General features: G+C 37.0%; 2 protein-coding genes across 5 annotated transcripts in view; one reads left to right on the forward strand and one right to left on the reverse strand.

Annotated features, from left to right (window-relative positions):
* CMSS1 (cms1 ribosomal small subunit homolog) overlaps positions 1-19,777 on the forward strand; it is a 389,957-nt gene that overhangs the window by 340,970 nt on the left and 29,210 nt on the right. For all 4 annotated transcript variants that reach the window (XM_044251209.1, XM_044251210.1, XM_044251211.1 and 1 more), the window contains one exon: positions 10,892-10,977. In XM_044251209.1, the coding sequence (XP_044107144.1) occupies positions 10,892-10,977 (86 nt within the window). The remainder of the gene's footprint in view (positions 1-10,891; positions 10,978-19,777) is intronic.
* LOC122908439 (60S ribosomal protein L17-like) lies at positions 75-692 on the reverse strand. Its single transcript, XM_044251214.1, has one exon. It carries the CDS (start codon positions 660-662, stop codon positions 108-110), a length of 555 nt encoding a protein of 184 aa, XP_044107149.1. The 5' UTR covers positions 663-692; the 3' UTR covers positions 75-107.

Raw genomic sequence — 19,777 nt, forward strand, 5'->3', positions numbered from 1 at the left:
AAAACATCTATAAATACAAAACCTGGTTTTTTGTTTGTTTGTTTGTTTTTGTTTTTTTGTTTTTTTTTTTCCTCTTTTATTTTTATTTGCATTTATTCTGTGCAAATTTACTCCCGGGCCATAAGTTTTTGTTTCTTCAGTTTCTTCTGGGATATCTTTTTCTTCTGTGCAACCTCCTCTTCTGGTTTAGGAACAATCTGCTCTTTTTCAGTAAGGATCATCTCAATGTGGCAGGGAGAGCTCATGTATGGGTTAATGCGACCATGAGCCCTGTAAGTCCTACGCCGCATCTTGGGGGCTTTGTTCACCTGAATGTGCTCAATGACCAGAGAATCGACATCTAAACCCTTAAGTTCAGCATTACTCTCTGCGTTCTTAAGCATGTGCAGTAAAAATTCAGCGCTCTTCTTGGGCCACCGACATTGTGTCCAGCCCCATTGTTTGGCCTGGGCACACCTACCAACTCCACCATTGTAGCGACGGAATGGCACACACTGCTTCTGCAAAGTGACGTCTTTCAGATACTTGGTGGCTTTTCGGATATGCATACCCTTGATGGCCTGGGCAGTTTCACGTGTGTTCTTAAAGTGAACATGGAGATTTGAACCTCTTGACTTGCATGATTTCGTAGGGTTTTCCGGGTCAAGCGAATAGCGAACCATTTTCAGAGGTCACCCCAGGCCGCTGAGAGGAAGAGGCTATTTGTTTGTTTGTTTTAAAGACCTGTCCATGATTGAACCAGAAAAAATAAGGTGTAAATAAAAAATCAGACACAAGAAAAAGAGGATATAACTGCATACAATGATCAATGCCAATAAATTTGAAAAGTTAGATAAAATTGCCAAAAAATTTCACTTACCAAAACGAAATTAAAAATAAATAGAAAAATGTCGATAATCGTATAACCATTTGAAATTGAAGTATTTGTTAAAACATACCCATATGAAGAATACTACACTCTGCTTGTTTTACTGACACATTTTACCTACTATCAGGGTATATAAATATTAAGGTATTTTATTTTAGAAGTCTACATAAAATTTTAACTCCTCTCCCAAAAAAAAACTGTTATTAAAAAAGAAATATCCCATGACCAACTGGGATTTGTCCTAGGAATAATATGAACAGTTTAACATTATCCTATTTTTATAATTCAGCACATTAACAAATTATAGGAGAAATCCTGCATGATCCTCTCAATAAATGCAAAACCAAAAAGCATTGCATTAATTTTAACAGCTATTCATGATTTTAAACAAACTCTTAGCAATCACAGAATAGAAGGAAACATCATTGGGGCACCTGGGTGGCTCAGTAGGTTAAGAGTCCAACTCTTGATTTTAACTGAGGCCGTGATCTCAAGGTCCTGAGATGGAGTCCAGCACCTGGCTCTGCACTCAGCTTGAGATTCTCTCTCCCTCTCCTCTTGCCCTGCTCATGCTCTCTCTTTCTCAAATAAATAAATAATTTGGTTTTTTTAAAGGAAGCATCATTAAGCTGTAAGCAACATCTTTTCATGCGAAGGTAGTATAGGTGTTAAAATTGTAGAATCTTGGGATTTGACTCTCAGCTCTGCTAGTTAGTTATTAGTTGTTTGACATTGTGTAAGTGTTACAGATTGTTTAATGAATTAGCTTCTGTCATTTTTTTAAAGTCAGGTTAATTGGGGATTCATTTACATTCAGTATAATTAACCCTTTTTGTGTACAGTTCTGTGAATTTTGATTGATGAATAAATACAGTTGAGAACTGTAGAACATTTCCATCACCCCTGAGAAGTATCCCGTCTCTAGTCCCCAGTAACCATTCTTCTGTGGTTCCTATAATTTTTCCTTTTCTAGAATATTAAATAAATGGAATCACACATTATGTAGCCTCTTTAATCTGGTTTGTGTTTCATTTAGCATCATGCCTTTGAAATTTGTCCATTGCTATTGTGTGTTTCAGTAATTTGTTTTGCTCAGAAACTGTGAGAATAGAGTTCAGCAGGTCACTAGCAAGCACAGATCAAGGTTTTTGTGAGGCCTGAGCTTATAAATTTAAAGGGCCCTCTCTTAGAAAAGGAATACAAAATTACTGATACAAAATTAAGTATGAAAGTAGTTGTTTTAAATAAGAAATTACAACACCACTGCTGTAAACACGGGAATTCTGAAATTTTTTATTATACTTGTCCCCATCAAATACAAAAACATATGTATGTTTTCTTGAAAACTATACATAGTACACCATCTATTGTGCTCCTACAAGAAAAATGGGAACCTAATTCTCTGCTTATAGTTTTGTATTTTTGATGATTAGAAGGATTTCCACTGACTAGTTTTTGGTTTCATACATCCTGGTTCTCCTCCAGTGCCTGCATAGTTCTAAGGAAGGTTGTTACAGGTGTGTTTCTGTCATGATCAACAGCCTCTGACCTTGCACACTTTGTCACGGTGGCTGGTGAGTTGGCATAGGGTGGTAGGAGTATTCTTGGTAGCATTCCTATACGAGGAGACCTAGTAGTAATTTAGCTGTAGACTATATGATTGTGAACCATGTAATATTCCATTAAACCCCAAACTAAATGCATGCCCAACCAACTTCCTCTATCTGGAGCCCCAGAATGTTCACTTCCACTTCAACATCATTCATTACGGGATATGTGAAAGAGGTGAATTCTGAGTAGAAATAGTGATCTACTTATTTGAACCACAATATATCTTTCTTTTGCATATTTTCTAAGAAAATTTAACTGTGTGATCCATTGCCAAGGGCCTTACCAGGGCCTAGAAGGGGTTCATGCAAGCAAGTGCTTTGAAGCTTAAGGGAAATTGCTGGGAAATTGGACTTCCAATATTTCTCATAAAGAACATGAAAGCAGGGATTGAAGAAAAGAGGAAATATGTGCAACTTTTTAATTTTGCTTGCTTTTTCTGCTTTGGGTCGAAAAAGGACAGTATACTTGACCCCTTTATTGGAAGAAGAGTTCAGGCAGTTCCATCTGGTGGTATTTTTTTTTTCCTTTTTCTTTTTTTTAAGTATACTCTCAGGAAGGAGGAGATGAGGCTACCCTGTCTTGTTGTCTCCATTCCACAAGCACTGTCAATCGCTGGGCCTAATTAGCATAGGTCTGGCTTAACCTCCTCAAATGCCAGCAGTTTTAGAGGAACCTGGGAGCTGAAGCCAGGCTGGGTAGGTTGGGTCCCATACTTTTCTTTTAATACTCTCTTAATGGAAATCACAGAACTGGCATCCTTATTTCAGAAAAGCAGTTTTCTCTTTTGGAACCAAAAAACATCACAGGCTAAAGAAACAACTAATGTATTCAACCTACAGTGATATGAGATGATCTCATGTTACATGTTAAAAGGTTTCAGATTAAATAATTTTTGGCTCAGAGAATACAAATTTAGAGCATTTGGTTAACAAGGTATTTTAAATATTTCTCATGAGTTTTTGTTGCATAAGAGTCACATACCTTTAAAAATATGTTATTTTCAGTTAGATTACTTAAATACAGACTATACTTTTCAGTTATCAGATTCTGGGCAATGGAGGAAGACAGAATTCAGAATTTTTTTTAAAGCATTATTGGAGTTTTAAACATCACGGTTTGATCCTGACATTTATTTATTTGCATTTTATCCATTTTATCTTAAAATGACTTTTAAAGTTAATAAAAAGATTTATGTAAGTGGTTTTATGTTTACTGTTAATCAACACTGGGCTAAGTACTTGGGACACACGGTATGGAAGGATAAAATTATATGCTGATTTACAATGTGATGTAGAAGTGCCGCAACAATAGGAAGAAGGAGGGCTGTATAGTCAGCCAGGGGTTCCCTGAAAGATCCCAGATGAAGATGGATTGGAAGATGTTAAGTAAAAGGAGGCTCCATGGATAGAAGCCAATATAAGAAATTTCACAGGACTAAAGGTGGCTTTGATGGGGAAAGAAATTCCCTAGGTGGGGTTACCAGATTTAGCAAATAAAAATACATGCCACCTCATTAAATATAAATTTCAGATAAACAATGAATGATTTTAATACTATGTGGATATCTCCCATGCAATACATGGGACATACTTAGACTAAAAAATTATCCAATAACTTGTACTTTTTAAATTTAATCTGGCAGCCTTACCCCGGAAGCTTTATTTTTGAAGAGTCCATCATGGCCTTCTTGGGTTGAATTTCTAAATTCTACATGTCTCTGAACCCAGCTGCCTTCCTGGCTGTCCTAGTGAGAACATCAGTGACAGGGGTACCCCCAGCAGTAAGATGGTACTCTGGTCTGGTCCACAGCCAACCACACACCTGTTGGCTTTTCCAGCATAATAATTTGGGCTTCCTGAAGAAAAGGATGGATCTTTAAACACTTTCATATATCTAATATCTAATGGCTTTAATTAGCATTTCCCTAGTGGCTAATGATATGGAACATGTTTTGTGTACTTACTTTTTAGTGGACGTCTGTTCATATCTTTTGCCATTTCCTAATTCACTTGTCTAGTTTTTTAGTATTCAATTTTGAGAATTCTTTATATTGTCTAGTTACTGATCTGTCCTTTGTTAGAAATGTGGTTTGCAAATATTTCTCCCTGTATGTAGCTTGTTTTTTCATCCTCTTAACAGGGTCTTTGCAAAGCAGTTTTCAATTTTGATAAAATCTAACTTATCAATTATTGTTTTTATTGATTGCATTTTTAGTTGCAAAATTAAGAGCTTTGCCTAACCCTAGAACCTAAAGATTTTCTCCTTTTCTTTCTAAAGGTTTTAGAGTTTTACATTTTATGTTTAAGTTTGTGATCCATTTTTGAGGTGAGTTTTGTACAAGATCTGAAACTTGAGTAAGGGTTAATTTTTCTGCTTATGAATCTTTTTTCCCTATTTGTTGAAAAGGTTATTTTTCTGCCATCAAATTGCCTTTGTTAAAAACCAGTTGGGTATATTTGTGCGGGTCTTTTTCTGGGTCTGTATTCTATTCCATTCATTTATATGTCTGTTCCTATGCCAATACCACACAATCTTAATTATTATAGCTATATAATGTAGTAAGTCTTAAAATCACTTTAACTATTCTAGTTCCTTTCCCATTCTACATAAATTTTATAATAATCTGTATATATCTAGAGAAAAGTCTTGCTGGAATTTTTATAGAAATTATGTTAAACCTGTATCAATTTGGGGAGAACTGGCATCTTTACCATGGTTAGTCTTCCAATCTATGAACATGTTATGTCTTCTTGTTTACTTAGGTCTTCTTTTATTTCTTTCATCACTGTTCTTCAACATGAAAGTCTTCTACATATTTTGTTAAATTTATACCTAAGTATTTTAGGGTTTTGTTTTTTTAGCAATTGTAAATGACATTATGTTTTTAATTTTTGTGTTCATATGTTCACTGCTAGCATATAAAAATAAAATTACATGTTTATCTTTTATTCTACAACTTTGCTAAACCTAGTTCTAGCACAGTTTAGGGGTTTGGGGGAAGTTTTTCAGATTTCTTGGGATTTTCTATGTAAACAATCATGTCATCGGCAAATGAGAATAGTTTGATGTCTTTCTTTCTGACGTATATGACTTTCATTTCTTTTCTTGCCTTTTTACACTGATTAAAAGTTCTAGCACTATGTTGAATAATTCTGGTCAGAGCAGACATCTGTGCCTTTTTCCCAATCACAGAAAAAGCATTAAGTCTTTCATTAATAAGTACAATATTTTCTGTAAGTTTTTTTATACGTACTGTTCATCATTTCTTTTAAATTTGTTTATATTTTATGTCCTAGAATATGATCTATCTTAGGGTATGTTCCATAACATTTGAAAAGAATGTGTATTCTGTTGAGTAGAATGTTGAGTGCAAATGTTGATCAGATCCTATTGGGAAATGGTTATCACTTAATTCTTCTATATCCTTGCTCTGAGAGAACTGTTGAACTTTGCAACTGAACTGTACTTTTGTCTGTTTCTTCTTTCATTTCTATCAGTTTTTGCTTCATATATTTTGTAGCTCTTTTGTTTGGTGCATACACATTAAGAATTGTTATGTCTTCTTGACAGATCCACCCTTTTATCATTATATAATGTCCTTTTCTCAAGTAGTTTTCCTTACTCTGAAGTCAGTTATCTGATATTAATATAGCCACTCAGCTTTCTTTTGATCAGTACTTGTATGTTGAGGTGCTTGGGTGGGGAGCACCCAAGCACCCAACCCCACCTTGGGCTCCCTGTTCAGTGTGGAGCTTGCTTCTCCCTCTCCCTCTCTCTCTGCCGCTCTCCCCAGCTTGGGCTCTCTTTCTCTCACTCTCTTTCTCAAATAAATAAGTAAAATATTTTTTTAAAAAATTTGTGGAGCACCTGGATGGCTTAGTCAGATAAGCATCTGTGTTTGGATCCCAGGGTCCCAGGGATTGAGCACCGTATCAGGTTCTCTGCTCAGTGGGAAGCCTGTTTCCTTCTGCCTGCCACTCTACTTGCTTGTGCCGTCTCTCTTGTCTATCAAATAAATAAATAAAATCTTTAAAATATCTTTTAAATATTTATATGTTAAAAATTTTCCATCATTTTGCTTTCAACTTGTTATGTTGTTATAATTGAGGTAAGTTTCTTGTAAATAGCATATAGTTAGGTCATGTTTTCTAATCTACTCTGTCAATCTCTATCTTTAAATTTGCATTTTTAGGCCATTTACATTAATGTGATTTTTGATATGAAACAGTTTAAATCTAACATTTTATTCTGGTTTTTTTCTGTTTGCTCTTTTTAATTTCTCTATTTTCTCTTTCCTGCCTTCTTGTGTGTTACTTGAGCATTTTGGAATTCTGTTTTGATTTATCTTAGTGTTTTTGAGTATATTCCTTTGTGTAGCTTTTTAAGTGGTTGCTAAAACCACTAGGTAGGTGAGGCCTTTTTACCACTGGGCAATATATGATGACTCTCTACTAGTCCTCCTCTAATATCATCCTAGTGGGGAGGGAAAGGTTCACTTCATTATTTCCCTGAGGAGATGGAATTCAAGACCTACCATGTGGTCTCTATTGATACTGCAATGGTGGTGGTAGTGATAGGAGTGGGGAACAGGGGTTTGTCATTACCCTTAAGAGATGAAAATCCCTTTGGGATTTCAGTCACTGCTTGATCATCTCTGATACTGCCCTGGTGACAGGTGGAGGAGGAGTTGGGTTGCCTCATTTACAGCCTGGCAAGGGTGGAAGTCTAGGCTCCCCACTTAGCCTTTGCTAATGGGGGCAAGTCCACAGTTTTTTGTCTAAACATAGTTTTTATCTAAACATTTTTGGTCTTGCTAGGTGGCCCTTTTCCTGGTCATTTTGTTAAACAGAACAGATGTTTGTTGGGGCTTTTTTTGTCTGCTCCCATTGGCATTTCCAAGTTATGGCTTCTTTAACCCTAAGCCTGAGATAATGAGGCAAAAAGAAAATGCAGGGAGCTAACTGCTGTGTTTACCCTTATACCCAAAGGTCCCAGACTGTCTTCTCTCTACCTTTAAGAGACTTCCTATGTTTGTTTTATATATAAGGTCCAGGATTTTTAGCTGTACTTAGCAGGAGGAATAGGAAAAACAACAACTACTACTACTACTACTACTGCTACTACTACTACTACTACTACAACTATTACTGCCTTTCCAGAAACAGAAATTCTATGAATACTTTTAATGCCAACATAATCATTTAAAAGCCCTATTAATCACCTATCTGCTATTATTCCATGGGTAGAATCCTTTTTTGTTGTTTTTTCCATGCTATACAGTTAAAAGTATATGTCTTAATCAGGGTTCTCTAAAAGAACAGAACCAATAGGAGATACATATCTGTATCTATATATCTACATCTATATCTGTCTGTATATAAAAGAAGGCGTTGGCTTATGCAATCCGTGACTCTGGCAAGTCCCAGCATCTGCACTGTGGATTGGCAAGCTGGAACCCAGATTCCAATCCTAGTCAGAAGGCCTGAGAACCAGGACAGCTGATGTTGTAGTTCTAGTCTGAAGCGTGACAGGCTCTAGATGCAGGAAAAGCTGATGTTTCAGTTCAAATCCAAAGGCAGAAAAAATTATCTTATTCAGCAGAGGTTCAGTCTTTTTGTTCTATTCAGGTCTTCATCTAATGAGACTGCCCACCCACACTAGGGAAGGCACTCTGCTTTATTCAGTCTACCATTCAAATGTTAATCTCACCCAAAAACACCCTTACAGAAACACCCAGAATAATGTTTGACCAGATATCTGGGTCCACATAAAATTAGCCATCACAGTGTGCAAACATTTAAAAGCACAAGATGACCGGTTTGGTTAATTGAGACCTAAATAGGAATTCTGACCAAGGTTGCTCACAAATACACATTTTGGGATGACTTTGAAGTAGGTAGAGAAATTCAAAGAGAATGAGTAAAGCCTTTTTAAAAATTCAAAAATGTGGGGCACCTGGGTGGCTCAGTGGGTTAAGCCGCTGCCTTCGGCTCAGGTCATGATCTCAGGATCCTGGGATCGAGTCCCACAAGGGGCTCTCTGCTCAGCGGGGAGCCTGCTTCCCTTCCTCTCTCTCTCTCTGCCTACTTGTGATCTCTCTCTCTCTCTCTCTGTCAAATAAATAAATAAATAAATCTTTTTAAAAAATAATTCAAAAATATATTTAAAGGGAGGAACCACTTGTCTAGAAAACTGAACAGCAACATGTGGAAGAATGAAACTGAACCACTTTCTTACACCATACACAAAAATAAATTCAAAATAGATGAAAGACATAAATGTGAGATAGGAAATCATCAAAATCCTAAAGGAGAACACAGGCAGAAACCTCTTTAACTGGCTGTAGCAGCTCCTTACTAGACACATTACCAGAGACAAGGGAAGCAAAAGGAAAAATGAATTTTGGGGACTGCATCAAGATAAAAACTTATGCATAGGGAAGGAAACAATCAACAAAGGCATCCTATGGAATGAGAGAAGATATTTGCAAATGACATATTTGGCAAAGGGTTAGTATCCAAAATCTATAAAGAACTTATCAAACTGAACACCCAAAAAAACAATCCAGTTAATAAATGGGCAGAAGGGGCACCTGGGTGTCTCAGTGGGTTAAAGCCTCTGCTTTTGGTTCAGGTCTTGATCCCAGGGTCCTGGGATTGAGCCCTGCAACCAGCTTCCTGCTCAGCAGGGAACCTGCCTCCCCCTCTGCCTCTCTGCCTACTTGTGATCTCTGTCAAATAAATAAATAAAATCTTTTTAGAAAGAAAGAAAAAATGGACAGAAGACATGAATAGACATCTTTTCAAAGAAGACATCCAGATAGCTAACCAACACATGAAAAAAATGTTCAAATCACTCATGATCAAAGAAATACAAATCAAAACCATGCTGAGATACCACTTCACACCTGTCAGAATGGCTAAAATTAACAACACAAGAAACAACATGTGTTGTCGAGGTTGCAGAGAAAGGGGGAACCCTCTTGCACTGTTGTTGGGATTGCAAACTGGTACAGACACTCTGGAAGACACTATGGAGAGTCCTCAAAAATTTAGAATAGAACTAGCCTATAATCCAACAATTGCACTATGAAATATTACCTAAAGGATAAAAAATACAGATTCAAAGGGGTACATGCACCCCGATGTTTATAGCAGCATTATCAATAATAGCCAGACTATGGAGAGAGCCCAAGTGTCCATCAACTGATGAACGGATAAAGAAGAGGTGGAGTGTGTGTATACACACACACACAAACAAACACACACACACACATACACACACACACAAAATATGGAATAATACTCAGCCATCAAAAAAAATGAAATCTTGCCATTTGCAAGACCTGGATGGAGCTAGAATGGAGCTAAGTGAAATGTCAGAGACAAATACCAGGCGATCTCACTCATATGTGGAACTTAAGAAAGAAAACAGATGAACATATGGGAAGGAGAGAAAGAAAAAAAAGGGAGGGAGAGAGGGAAATACACTATAAGAGACTCTTAACTATAGAGAACAAACAGTGTTGATGGGGGAGTTGGGTGGGGGATGAGCTAGATGGGTGGTGGGTATTAAGGAGGGCACTTGCTGTGATGAGTGCCGGGTGTTGTACATAAGTGATGAATCATTGAATTCTACTCCAGAAACCAATATTGCACTATATGTTCACTAACTAAAATTTAAATTAAGAAAAAGCAATAGGGATCTGAAGCAAAGATAGATAGATAGATAAGGAAAGCAACCACTAAAATCTGGAAGGCAGTATGGCATTATGGGAAGAGACTGTGGTTGCTATGTTTCTTCAAGAGAGCTTTATAGACAGAAAAACCTAAAACTTTGATTTTTCCTGACTCTTAGAGTAAGAATTTATTTTTTTCCATTGTTGAAAGATTTTAGAAATTCAAAATAAGTGCTTCTCATTATCTATAATCTTTTTGTCACCATTTCTTAACATTCCCCCCTTGGGCTAGCATACAGGTGTCAAGAGCTATTGTTTTTCAGGTCAGGCAGTATCATTTGTGGAGAAGACTTTGGACTCAAATAGATTGGGGTTTCCAGGTGTGTAACCTGGGGCAAATTGCCTTACCCCTCTAAACAAAACAGCAGTTTTCTTATCTGAAAATGAGGAGTTTAATATCTGTAAAATCAGTTTAAGTGCTGCATAATTAAACATTCTCAAAAGTAAGACATCTAGATAATCTTCAGTTTTGCAGTTTTATGAATTAGACTGACATCCTGGTGCTTAAATTTCTATATTTTGGATTGTTTCCTTGAATTCAGCTTCTTAGAGTTAGAATTACTGAATCAAGGCATAGAGCTTTCTAGAGAGGTGGTACCAAGTTTGTACTAGCAATGGGAGAAAGAGGGAGAGAGAGAGATGCTTTTCTAATTTTTAAACTTTATATTTTGTAGAAGCATCAGGTGGTGAAGGAGGAGGAGACCCAGAAATGCAGCAGGAGACAGCTCCAGTACCAGCCCTGTCAAAGAAGACCAAACAGGTGACAGTACTGTAGGAGTCACAACTGTTAAATTCTGGAATCAGCTTCTACTCCTCTACACCGTTCCCTGTTCTTTAACATCAGTTGTTGGTGGACTTTGAAGGAAGCTTTTTATCCTCTTTCCTTGGGAAAAAACATGCTTCATTGATGATAAGCAAGGTCTATTTCCCCCCTAATATTTTTTTCCAATATACATGTATTTTACAATAATGATATCTTAGATTCTTGTACCACATCTTTACCAAAGATCCAGTAGTACACTGTTTGCTACAGTTCCTAGGAAAAGAAAAATAGTATAAAGATATGTAAAATTACTTATCATACCACTGCGTGATTACAGCACCATGCCAGCAGACTCTAAGGGTCTCATGTCTACCTAACATGAGTCGTGGTCCACTGTACGAATATTTATCACAGAACTTCTACCTTCAGTATTACCAAAAGTCATTTGATACACTTTGCTTCCTGGACTTAGAACCTTTTCTTTCCTTCTTAATCTTTCTACTGGCCACTCACATCCATTTGCAGCCCTTTCATATTATGTATCCCTCAAATCTGATTGGTAACCATGTGTGGTTTTTTTAAAAGGATTACCTACTGTCAATTAAAATTATTATCTTCTTCATAGCAGTGATCTGTGGACTTATTATTATTTTAAGTGGCCCTAAACTCATTCCCATGAGAGGGTGACTCTACCCAGTTTGTAACTAGGCTCAAGATAATTGTGAGAATCAGTTTACCAACAAGTAGTGCAACCTTGAGCAAGTTAAACTCTCTGTGCCTCTGTCTCCTCATTGGTAAAATGGTGATAATAAGTATATTTCCTTCACAGATTTGCAGTAGAAATTAAATGGCTAATACTTGGGATACCTGGGGGACTCATTGGATTATCCATCTGCCTTTGGCTCAAATCATGATCCCAGGGTCCTGGGATCAAGTTCCACATCAAGATCCTTGCTCAGCAAGGACCCTGCTTCTCCCTTTCTGTCGCTCCCTGTTCTTGTGCTTGCTCTCTCTCTCTTAGATAGATAGATAGCTAATACTTGTTAAGCACTTCACACAGTGGTTGGCAAAGAGTAAGCACCAAAGCAATGATTACTATAGTAAATAACACTTCATCTTCTTTATTTTGTTATTTTTTCCTGTTGGGATAGAGGACTACAGAAAGATACACATATTTAATATGTAATCATCTCAGTTTCTCTCCAACCATTAAATATTTTGCTCCAAAGCTTCATATCAGTTTTATGTTTTGTTTTTTTCTTTTTGCTATTATTTTATTTTACATTTTTAATTCAACTATAATTAACAGTATTATATTAATTTCATGTGTACAGTATAATGATTCAACAATTCTATGCATTACTTACTGCTCACCATGAAAGGACATGAGAGTACACCATAAGAGTACACTTATGTGTACTCTTAATCCCATTTACCTATTTTACCCATTCCCCCACTCATCTCCCCTTTGGCAACCACCAATTTATTCTCTATAGTTAAGAGTCTGTTTTTGGTTTGTCTCTTTTTTCGCCCTTTGTTCCTTTGCTTTGTTTCTTAAATTCTATATATTAGTGAAATCATATGGTATTTGTCTTTCCCTGGCTGGCTTATTTCACTTAACATTATACCCTCCAGGTCCATCCATGTTGTTACAAATGGCAAGATTTCATTCTTTTTTATGGCTGAGTTATATTACGTTTTGTATGTGTGTCTGTGTATGTGTGTTTGTGTGTCTTTGTGTGTGTGTCTGTGTGTGTTGAGAGAGAGAGAGAGAGACATGTCCTTTTTCCATTCATCTATGGATGGACACTTAGGTTGCTTCCATATCTTGGCGGTTATACATAATGCTGCAGATAAAACTTTTTGAATTAGTGTTTTTGTTTTGATAAACCCAGTAGGGGAATTACTGGAATATACGGTAACTCTGTTTTTAACTTTTTTTTTTTTAAGATTTTATTTATTTATTTGACAGAGAGAGATCACAAGTAGGCAGAGAGCAGGCAGAGAGAGAGGAAGGGAAGCAGGCTCCCTGCCGAGCAGGGAGCCCGATGCGGGACTCGATCCCAGGACCCCGAGATCATGACCTGAGCCAAAGGCAGCAGCTTAACCCACTGAGCCACCCAGGCGCCCCTGTTTTTAACTTTTTAAGAAACATCCTTACTGTTTTTCACAGTGGTTGCACCAGCTTGCATTCTCACCAACAGTAACAGGAGGGTTCCTTTTTCTCCACATCTTCATCAACACTTGTTATTTCTTGTGTTTTATTTTAGCCATTCTAACAGATGTCAGGGGATATCTCATTGTGGTTTTGACTTAGAGTTTCCTGATTATTGGTCATACTGAGCATCTTTTCATGTGTCTCCTGACCATCTCTGTATGTCTACTTTGGAAAAATGTCCATTTATATCCTCTGCCCATTTTTACTTGGATTATTTGGTTTTTTGGTGGTGAGTTTGCATAAGTTATTTATATATTTTGAATATTAACTTTTTATTGGATATATCATTTTCAAACATCTCCATTCAGTTGGGTGTCTTTTTGTTTTGTTGATGATTTGCTTCTCTATGCAAAAGCTTTTTATTTTGATGTAGTCCCAATAGTTTGATTTTGCTTTTGTTCCCCTACCCAAAGGAGACATATCTAGAAAAATGTTTCTATAGCTGAGGTCAAAGAGATAACTGTCTGTTTTCCTCTAAGAATCTTGGGCTTTCAAGTCTCATATTTAGGTCTTTAATCCATTTTGTGTTTATTTTTGTGTATCGAGTAAAAAAGTGGTCAGATTTTATTCTTTGTCAGATAGCTGTCCAGTTTTCCCAACACCATTTGTTAAAGAGACTGTCTTTTTCCCATTGCATATTCTTGCCTCCTTTGTCATAGATTAATTGACCATAAAAACATAGGTTTATTTCTGGGCTCTGTATTTTCCTCCATTCATCTACTGTTTTTGTGCCAGTACCATACCATTTTGAGTACTATAGCTTTGTAATATGTCTTGAAATCTGCGATTGCAGTGTCTCCAATTTTGTTCTTTTTCAAGATTGCTTTGGTTATTCAGGGTCTTTTGTGGTTCCATACATATTTAGGATTATTTGTTCTAGTTTTGTAGAAAATATTGGTATTTTGATAGGGATTGCATTAAATCTGTAGATTGATTTGGATAATACAGAAATTTTAATAATATTTGTTCTCCCAATCCATGAATATGGAATATCTTACCATTTGTGCCATCTTCAATTTCTTTTATCAGTGTTTTATAGTTTTGAGAGTGCAAGTCTTTCACCTCCTTGGTTAAGTTTATTCCTAGGTATTTTATTATTTTTGGTGAAATTGTAAATGAGATTGTTTCCTTATTTTCTCCTTCTGCTACTTCATTATTGTTGTATAGAAATGCAATAGATTTTTGTATATTACTTTTGTATCCTGCTATTTTACTGAATTCATTTGTCCATTATAATAGTTTTTTGTGGAGTCTTTCAGGTTTTCTATATAGAGTATCATGTCACCTGCAAATAGTGAAAGTTCCCTTACCAATTAGGATATCTCTTTCTTTTCTTGTCTGATTGCTGTGGCTAGGACTTCCAGTACTATGTTGAATAAAAGTGGTGAGAGTAAATATCCTTGTCTTGTTCCTGATCTTAGAAGAAAACTCCCAGTTTTTCACAACTGAGTATGATGTTAGCTGCAGGTTTTTCTTATATGGGCTTTATTATGTTGAGGTATCTTCCCTCTAAGCCTGCTTTGGTGAGAGTTGAATGGATAGTTGTACTTTGTCAAAAGCTTTTTCTGCATCTGTTGAAATGATCAGATGGTTTTTATCCTTTCTCTTGTTGATGTGATATATCACATTCATTGATTTAAGAATACTGAACCACCCTGCATCCCAGGAATAAATCCCACTTGGTTGTGGTGAGTCATTTTTTTAAATGTACTGTTGGATTCCATTTACTAATATTTTGTTGAGGATTTTGGCATCTATGTTCATCAGAGATATTTGCCAACAGTTCTCTTTTTTTGTAGTGTCTTTATCTGGTTCTGGTATCCCAGTAATGCTGGTCTCATAGAATGAATTTGGATGTATTCCTTCCTCTTGTAGCTTTTGGAACAGTTTGAGAAGAAAGGGTATTAACTCTTCTGTAAATGTTTGGTAGAATTCACCTGTGAAGCCATCTGGTCCAGGACTTTTGTTTGTTGGGAGTTTTTTTATTACTAATTTGAATTCATTGCCAGTAATCAGTTTGTTCACATTTTCTATTTCTTCCTGATTCAGTTTTGGGAAGTTATATGTTCCTCAGAATTTATCCATTTCTTCTAGGTTGTCCAATTTGTTGGTATATAATTTTTCATAATAATTTCTTATAACCCTTTGTATTTCTGTCATGTCAGTTATTTTTCCTCTTTCATTTCTGACTTGATTTGAGTTCTCTCTTTTGTTTTTGATGAGTTTGGCTAATGGTTTATCAATTTTGTTGGATCTTTTCAAATAACCAACCCTGGGTTCATTGATCTGTTCTGGTGTTTTCTTAGTCTTTATTTCATTTATTTCTCCCCTAATCTTTACTTCCTTCCTTCTACTGGCTTTAAGCCTTATTTTTTTGTTTTTTGTTTTTCTTTCTCCTTTAGGTCTAAGGTTAGGTTGTTTATTTGGAATTTTTCTTCCTTATTAGGGAAGGCCTATATTGCTATAATCTTCCCTTTTCAATAGTTTTGCTCCATCCCAAAGATTTCCAATTGTTGTGTTGTCATTTTCATTTGTTTGCCTTTATTTTTTTATTTCCTTTTTGATTTCTTGGTTTACCCATTCATTGTTTTGTAGCATGTTACATAAGCTTCATGTATTTGTGTTTTTTCTTGTAATTGATTTCTGGTTTCATACCATTGTAGTCAGAAAAGGTGGATGGTGTGATTTTAATCTTTCTCTGGGTCATTTTCTTTATTCATTGCACTGATGTGGCTGCTATTTGGGTGTGTATCCATGGAATGAGGTGAGCTTAGGATCCTCTTACTCTGCCATCTTCCCAGACTCCCTCCTCAGTTTTAATTTCAGCCATTCCTTCAGAAAGCCTACAGGTTAACATCCTTAGCCTTTTGATTTATTTCACCAATGTGGAATTTAATTTTACCTTTGCTTATCCTACTGACCACGCCATAGTCATGCCTTCTTTGACTCTGGCCTCTGTAGTTCCTACCTACAGAACTTGTTTCCAAATATCTTTCTTTAGACCCCCATGGGCTTTCTTTTTCCTTACTTTCTTTCTTGATTTTCTTCTTTCTAGTTCCTTACTTTTTCAAGACTCACTAGAGAAAAATTAAATTTGCCCAAGTCTCTGCCTTTACTTCTTTTTACGGTCTTTTTGTCCACATTGCTAAATTTTACCTTTTTTAAGCTCCTTCTTCCTTGGCTCTTCTTTTCTTACAACCATCAAGTTAGATAAATGTCAGAGAATCATAGGAAGAAGAGGGAAAAGTGGGAGAGGAGAAAGTGAAATACATTCCCCATTTCTTGAGCATTCACCTATCTTTTTCAACTTATGTTTGAACAATAGTAAATGCCATTTACTGAGCACTCTCCATAAGCACTGTGCAAGACACAATGACTTAAATGATCCTATGAAGTAGGGAATACCTTATGCCCTGTGAGGTAGGGAGTACCCCGTTTTACAGATTATCTGAGGCTCACAGACATGGGTTCTGGGAGTCGTGTCCCACTTGGCTGGCTGTGAGCCAGGAGCTGAGGATGCTGCTGCTTTTCACCTGTCCCTTTTTCACCTGTCCCTTCTCTTTCAATTTAGGAAAATTGGATTCAACATGTCCTCATGTGCTTTTTTGGTCCCATGCTGTTGCTATTTTCTACCAAGAAAAAAAAATTACAAAAGTTTAAGATTGTAGTGCTCATTTTAACCACGCTCTAATGTCCTTAACTACCAAATTACTTTAAAGAACCCAAGTCTTAGGTAGACCAAATGCCCTAACCCCTTTCTCCAAGTCTGTCCTAATTTCTCTAGCCAGAGAACTCAGTGAAATCTTCTTGTTCCCCACTGCCTCATATGAGTGCTCTTCATCTAGCTCCTGGTTCCCATACCAGGCTGTATACCTCCAGGACAGAGTTTAACTGTGCATCTCCACAGCACCTAGCACAGAATCTCACCCTAAATTGGCATTATTTGTGAAATGAAAGATTGGATGATTATACCAGGATTCTAGTTTTTTCACCACTCCTCCCTTCTCAGCCCTTTGTGTCTCCACTTGTAAGCCACCTACTACCCACAGGAGTTTCTTAGACTCTGGTGACCCAGTGTCCTTCTTCCAACCCCCCCACCCTTGATTGAGCTGGGATCTCTCTTCCACTGCCCTTGACTGCCCAAACAGCCCTTTTGCATCCTCTCTCTCTCCAGCTACTCTTCTCCCCTGGAAATCATCTGACCACCCCAAGGATGACCTTCTTATTGGCAGGCTGACCTTGCGAATCCTTCTAGAGTTGTTTACATACACAGAGCTTGAGTATCAACTTGTTCATAAGTGACTGGCGGGCAAGGGCTTCTTTTGTTTTCCCTGTAGTACCTAGCACAGTGCTAGCCACTTGATTCATTTGACAGATGTAACAGAGTATTTGTTTTTTAATGGTAACATTATATTTTTTCCCTGGCTCAAAAGAAAAGAGAAATTATTTTGTGCTATATTTAAGTTTTGAATTTTTTTCAAATTTGTTTCATTGTTTTACTCGTCCTTGTTTTTTTAAAGATTTTATTTATTTACTTGAGAGAAAGAGTGCATGCACAAGTGAGGAGGGGGCATGCAGAGGAAGAAGGAGAAGCAGACTCCCCACTGAGTGCAGAGCCTAGTATGGGGGCTTGATCCCAGGACTCTGGGATCATGACCTGAGCCAAAGGCAGACACTTAGCCAACTGAGCTATGCAGGTGCCCTGCTTTGCTGTTCTATAAGGGGTTTTTTATACTTGTATAGGAACTTCCTGGCATTATGCCACCTAATATAATATGCATTTAGTCTTAAATATCAACAGGTAAGTATATATATTGGGTTAGATCTAGTTCCCTCTTTTGCCATAGCTGGGCCTCACATTTCTATTACTGAGTCCATGCCTCTCATCTGTTCAGCATTTTCAAGCAGCAAATTTATAACTTTATAAAAGTTTTTTACCCATACGACTACATCATCTCTAGCAACCATTTCACATCTAAATAATCATCTTTGGCCTCCTTAATAATGTAAGTATAAAGATTTGCCAATTCTTCTTTTTTTCCAGATATTGCTTCCAAAAAGATGATGAATTCCCTACTTCTAGAGATTGCATCACCCTCTTCCCTCCTCAACATCAGTCACTTCAGAGCCAACCCTAGTGACTTTGTAATTATGATTCCCAGAATATAATTCCTTACGAGGGATTTTGTGACTTTTCATTGATGGCTCCATGAGGTCAATAGCCATGGTTCCGTGACCCATCCTCTCTCCCTCAGAGACCACACTGGGCATCTTTTTTTTAAGGTAGCCTTTTTCTTAGCTCCTCAGATCATAAAGGACTCCTCAGTAAGAGTACTTATTCTTTTCCCTCTTTAGTCACCTTTCTCAACAATTATATTTTCTTAATATTAATTTATTTGAGCACTGATAATTTCATATTTCTCCCACTCTTCATCTTTAAGATTATTCTTGGGACACCTGGGTGACTCAGTCAGTTAAGCATCCAACTCTTGGTTTCAGCCAGGTCTTGATCTCAGGGTCTGAAATCAAGGCCTGCAACAGGCTCCACGCTCAGCATAGCATCTGCTTAAGTTTCTCTCTTCCTCTCCCTCCACCCTTTCCTCTCTCTCTCTCTTTGCCTCTCTCAAATAAATAAATAAATCCTTAAAAAAAAAAAAAAAGGAATCGAGTCAGTAATTCAAAAGGTGAGAATGAATACCTGGAGATCATTGGTAACTATTCTAGAATCTAGCTTCCTTGGTCTGCCCTCTGGCCCCCAGGAATTTATATCCCTCCCATATGCATAATATATTCACCCCTCCCAAGGAAAGCAGAAGTCCCTTCCCTTTACAGCACGAGCTCTGTGCTTAAAATTTCATTGTCTAATCAGGTTCAGGGGCATTTGAGGGTCCTCAGTTTTAGTTCCTTAAGTATAGCTCCTTGAGTACATTTCTTCTCAGCCTGGAAAACAAATACAAGCATAGACTAACTTTTAGAGACAATTCTACTCAAGTAATTGGCATAAGGAGTCATTCGTCCTACAGCATTTGAAAATGTTGGGAGTTTCTTTATTAAGTGTTAAGGCCCAGGTTCCTGAGGTCGTTTCATGGTTCTCAGCTCTGCTTTTGGGTTCCTTATGTTGCCCTCTGAGTCATTCTTCTTCTTTTTTTTTTTTTTAATGAGACGTAGCTTGTATTTACAATGAACAGTTCTTTCAGCCTGCTTCTTGACAGTAGAATTCTCAGGGTTCGATGACTTTTCCTCATTGTATTTCATCTCTCACCTTTTCAGCTCAAACTAGAGGTATTTCTGAATATATAACACCTTGAAGAATTTTGTAGGTCTTCTGTGGTTCTTGTTGGGGTTACTCCATTGAGCAGAAGTCACCCCCACAAATCTTTTCCAGATAAAGTTTTCTCGTCCATGGATGCCTGCTTAGATAATGGAGAAACAGTACTTCTTAAGCTTCCTAGGGCATGTTTGAGAGAATCTGTGAGACACACTTTTAATTTCTTTAAAGAGCTCTTATGTGACTGAATAGTACTCTGAGGTACCACCTTTGTTCTTTCTGAGGTGTTGATGGATTTGCACGCATATACC

This window comes from Neovison vison, chromosome 6 (genome assembly GCF_020171115.1).
Source record: "Neovison vison isolate M4711 chromosome 6, ASM_NN_V1, whole genome shotgun sequence".
Classification (NCBI taxonomy): Eukaryota; Metazoa; Chordata; class Mammalia; order Carnivora; family Mustelidae; genus Neogale; species Neogale vison.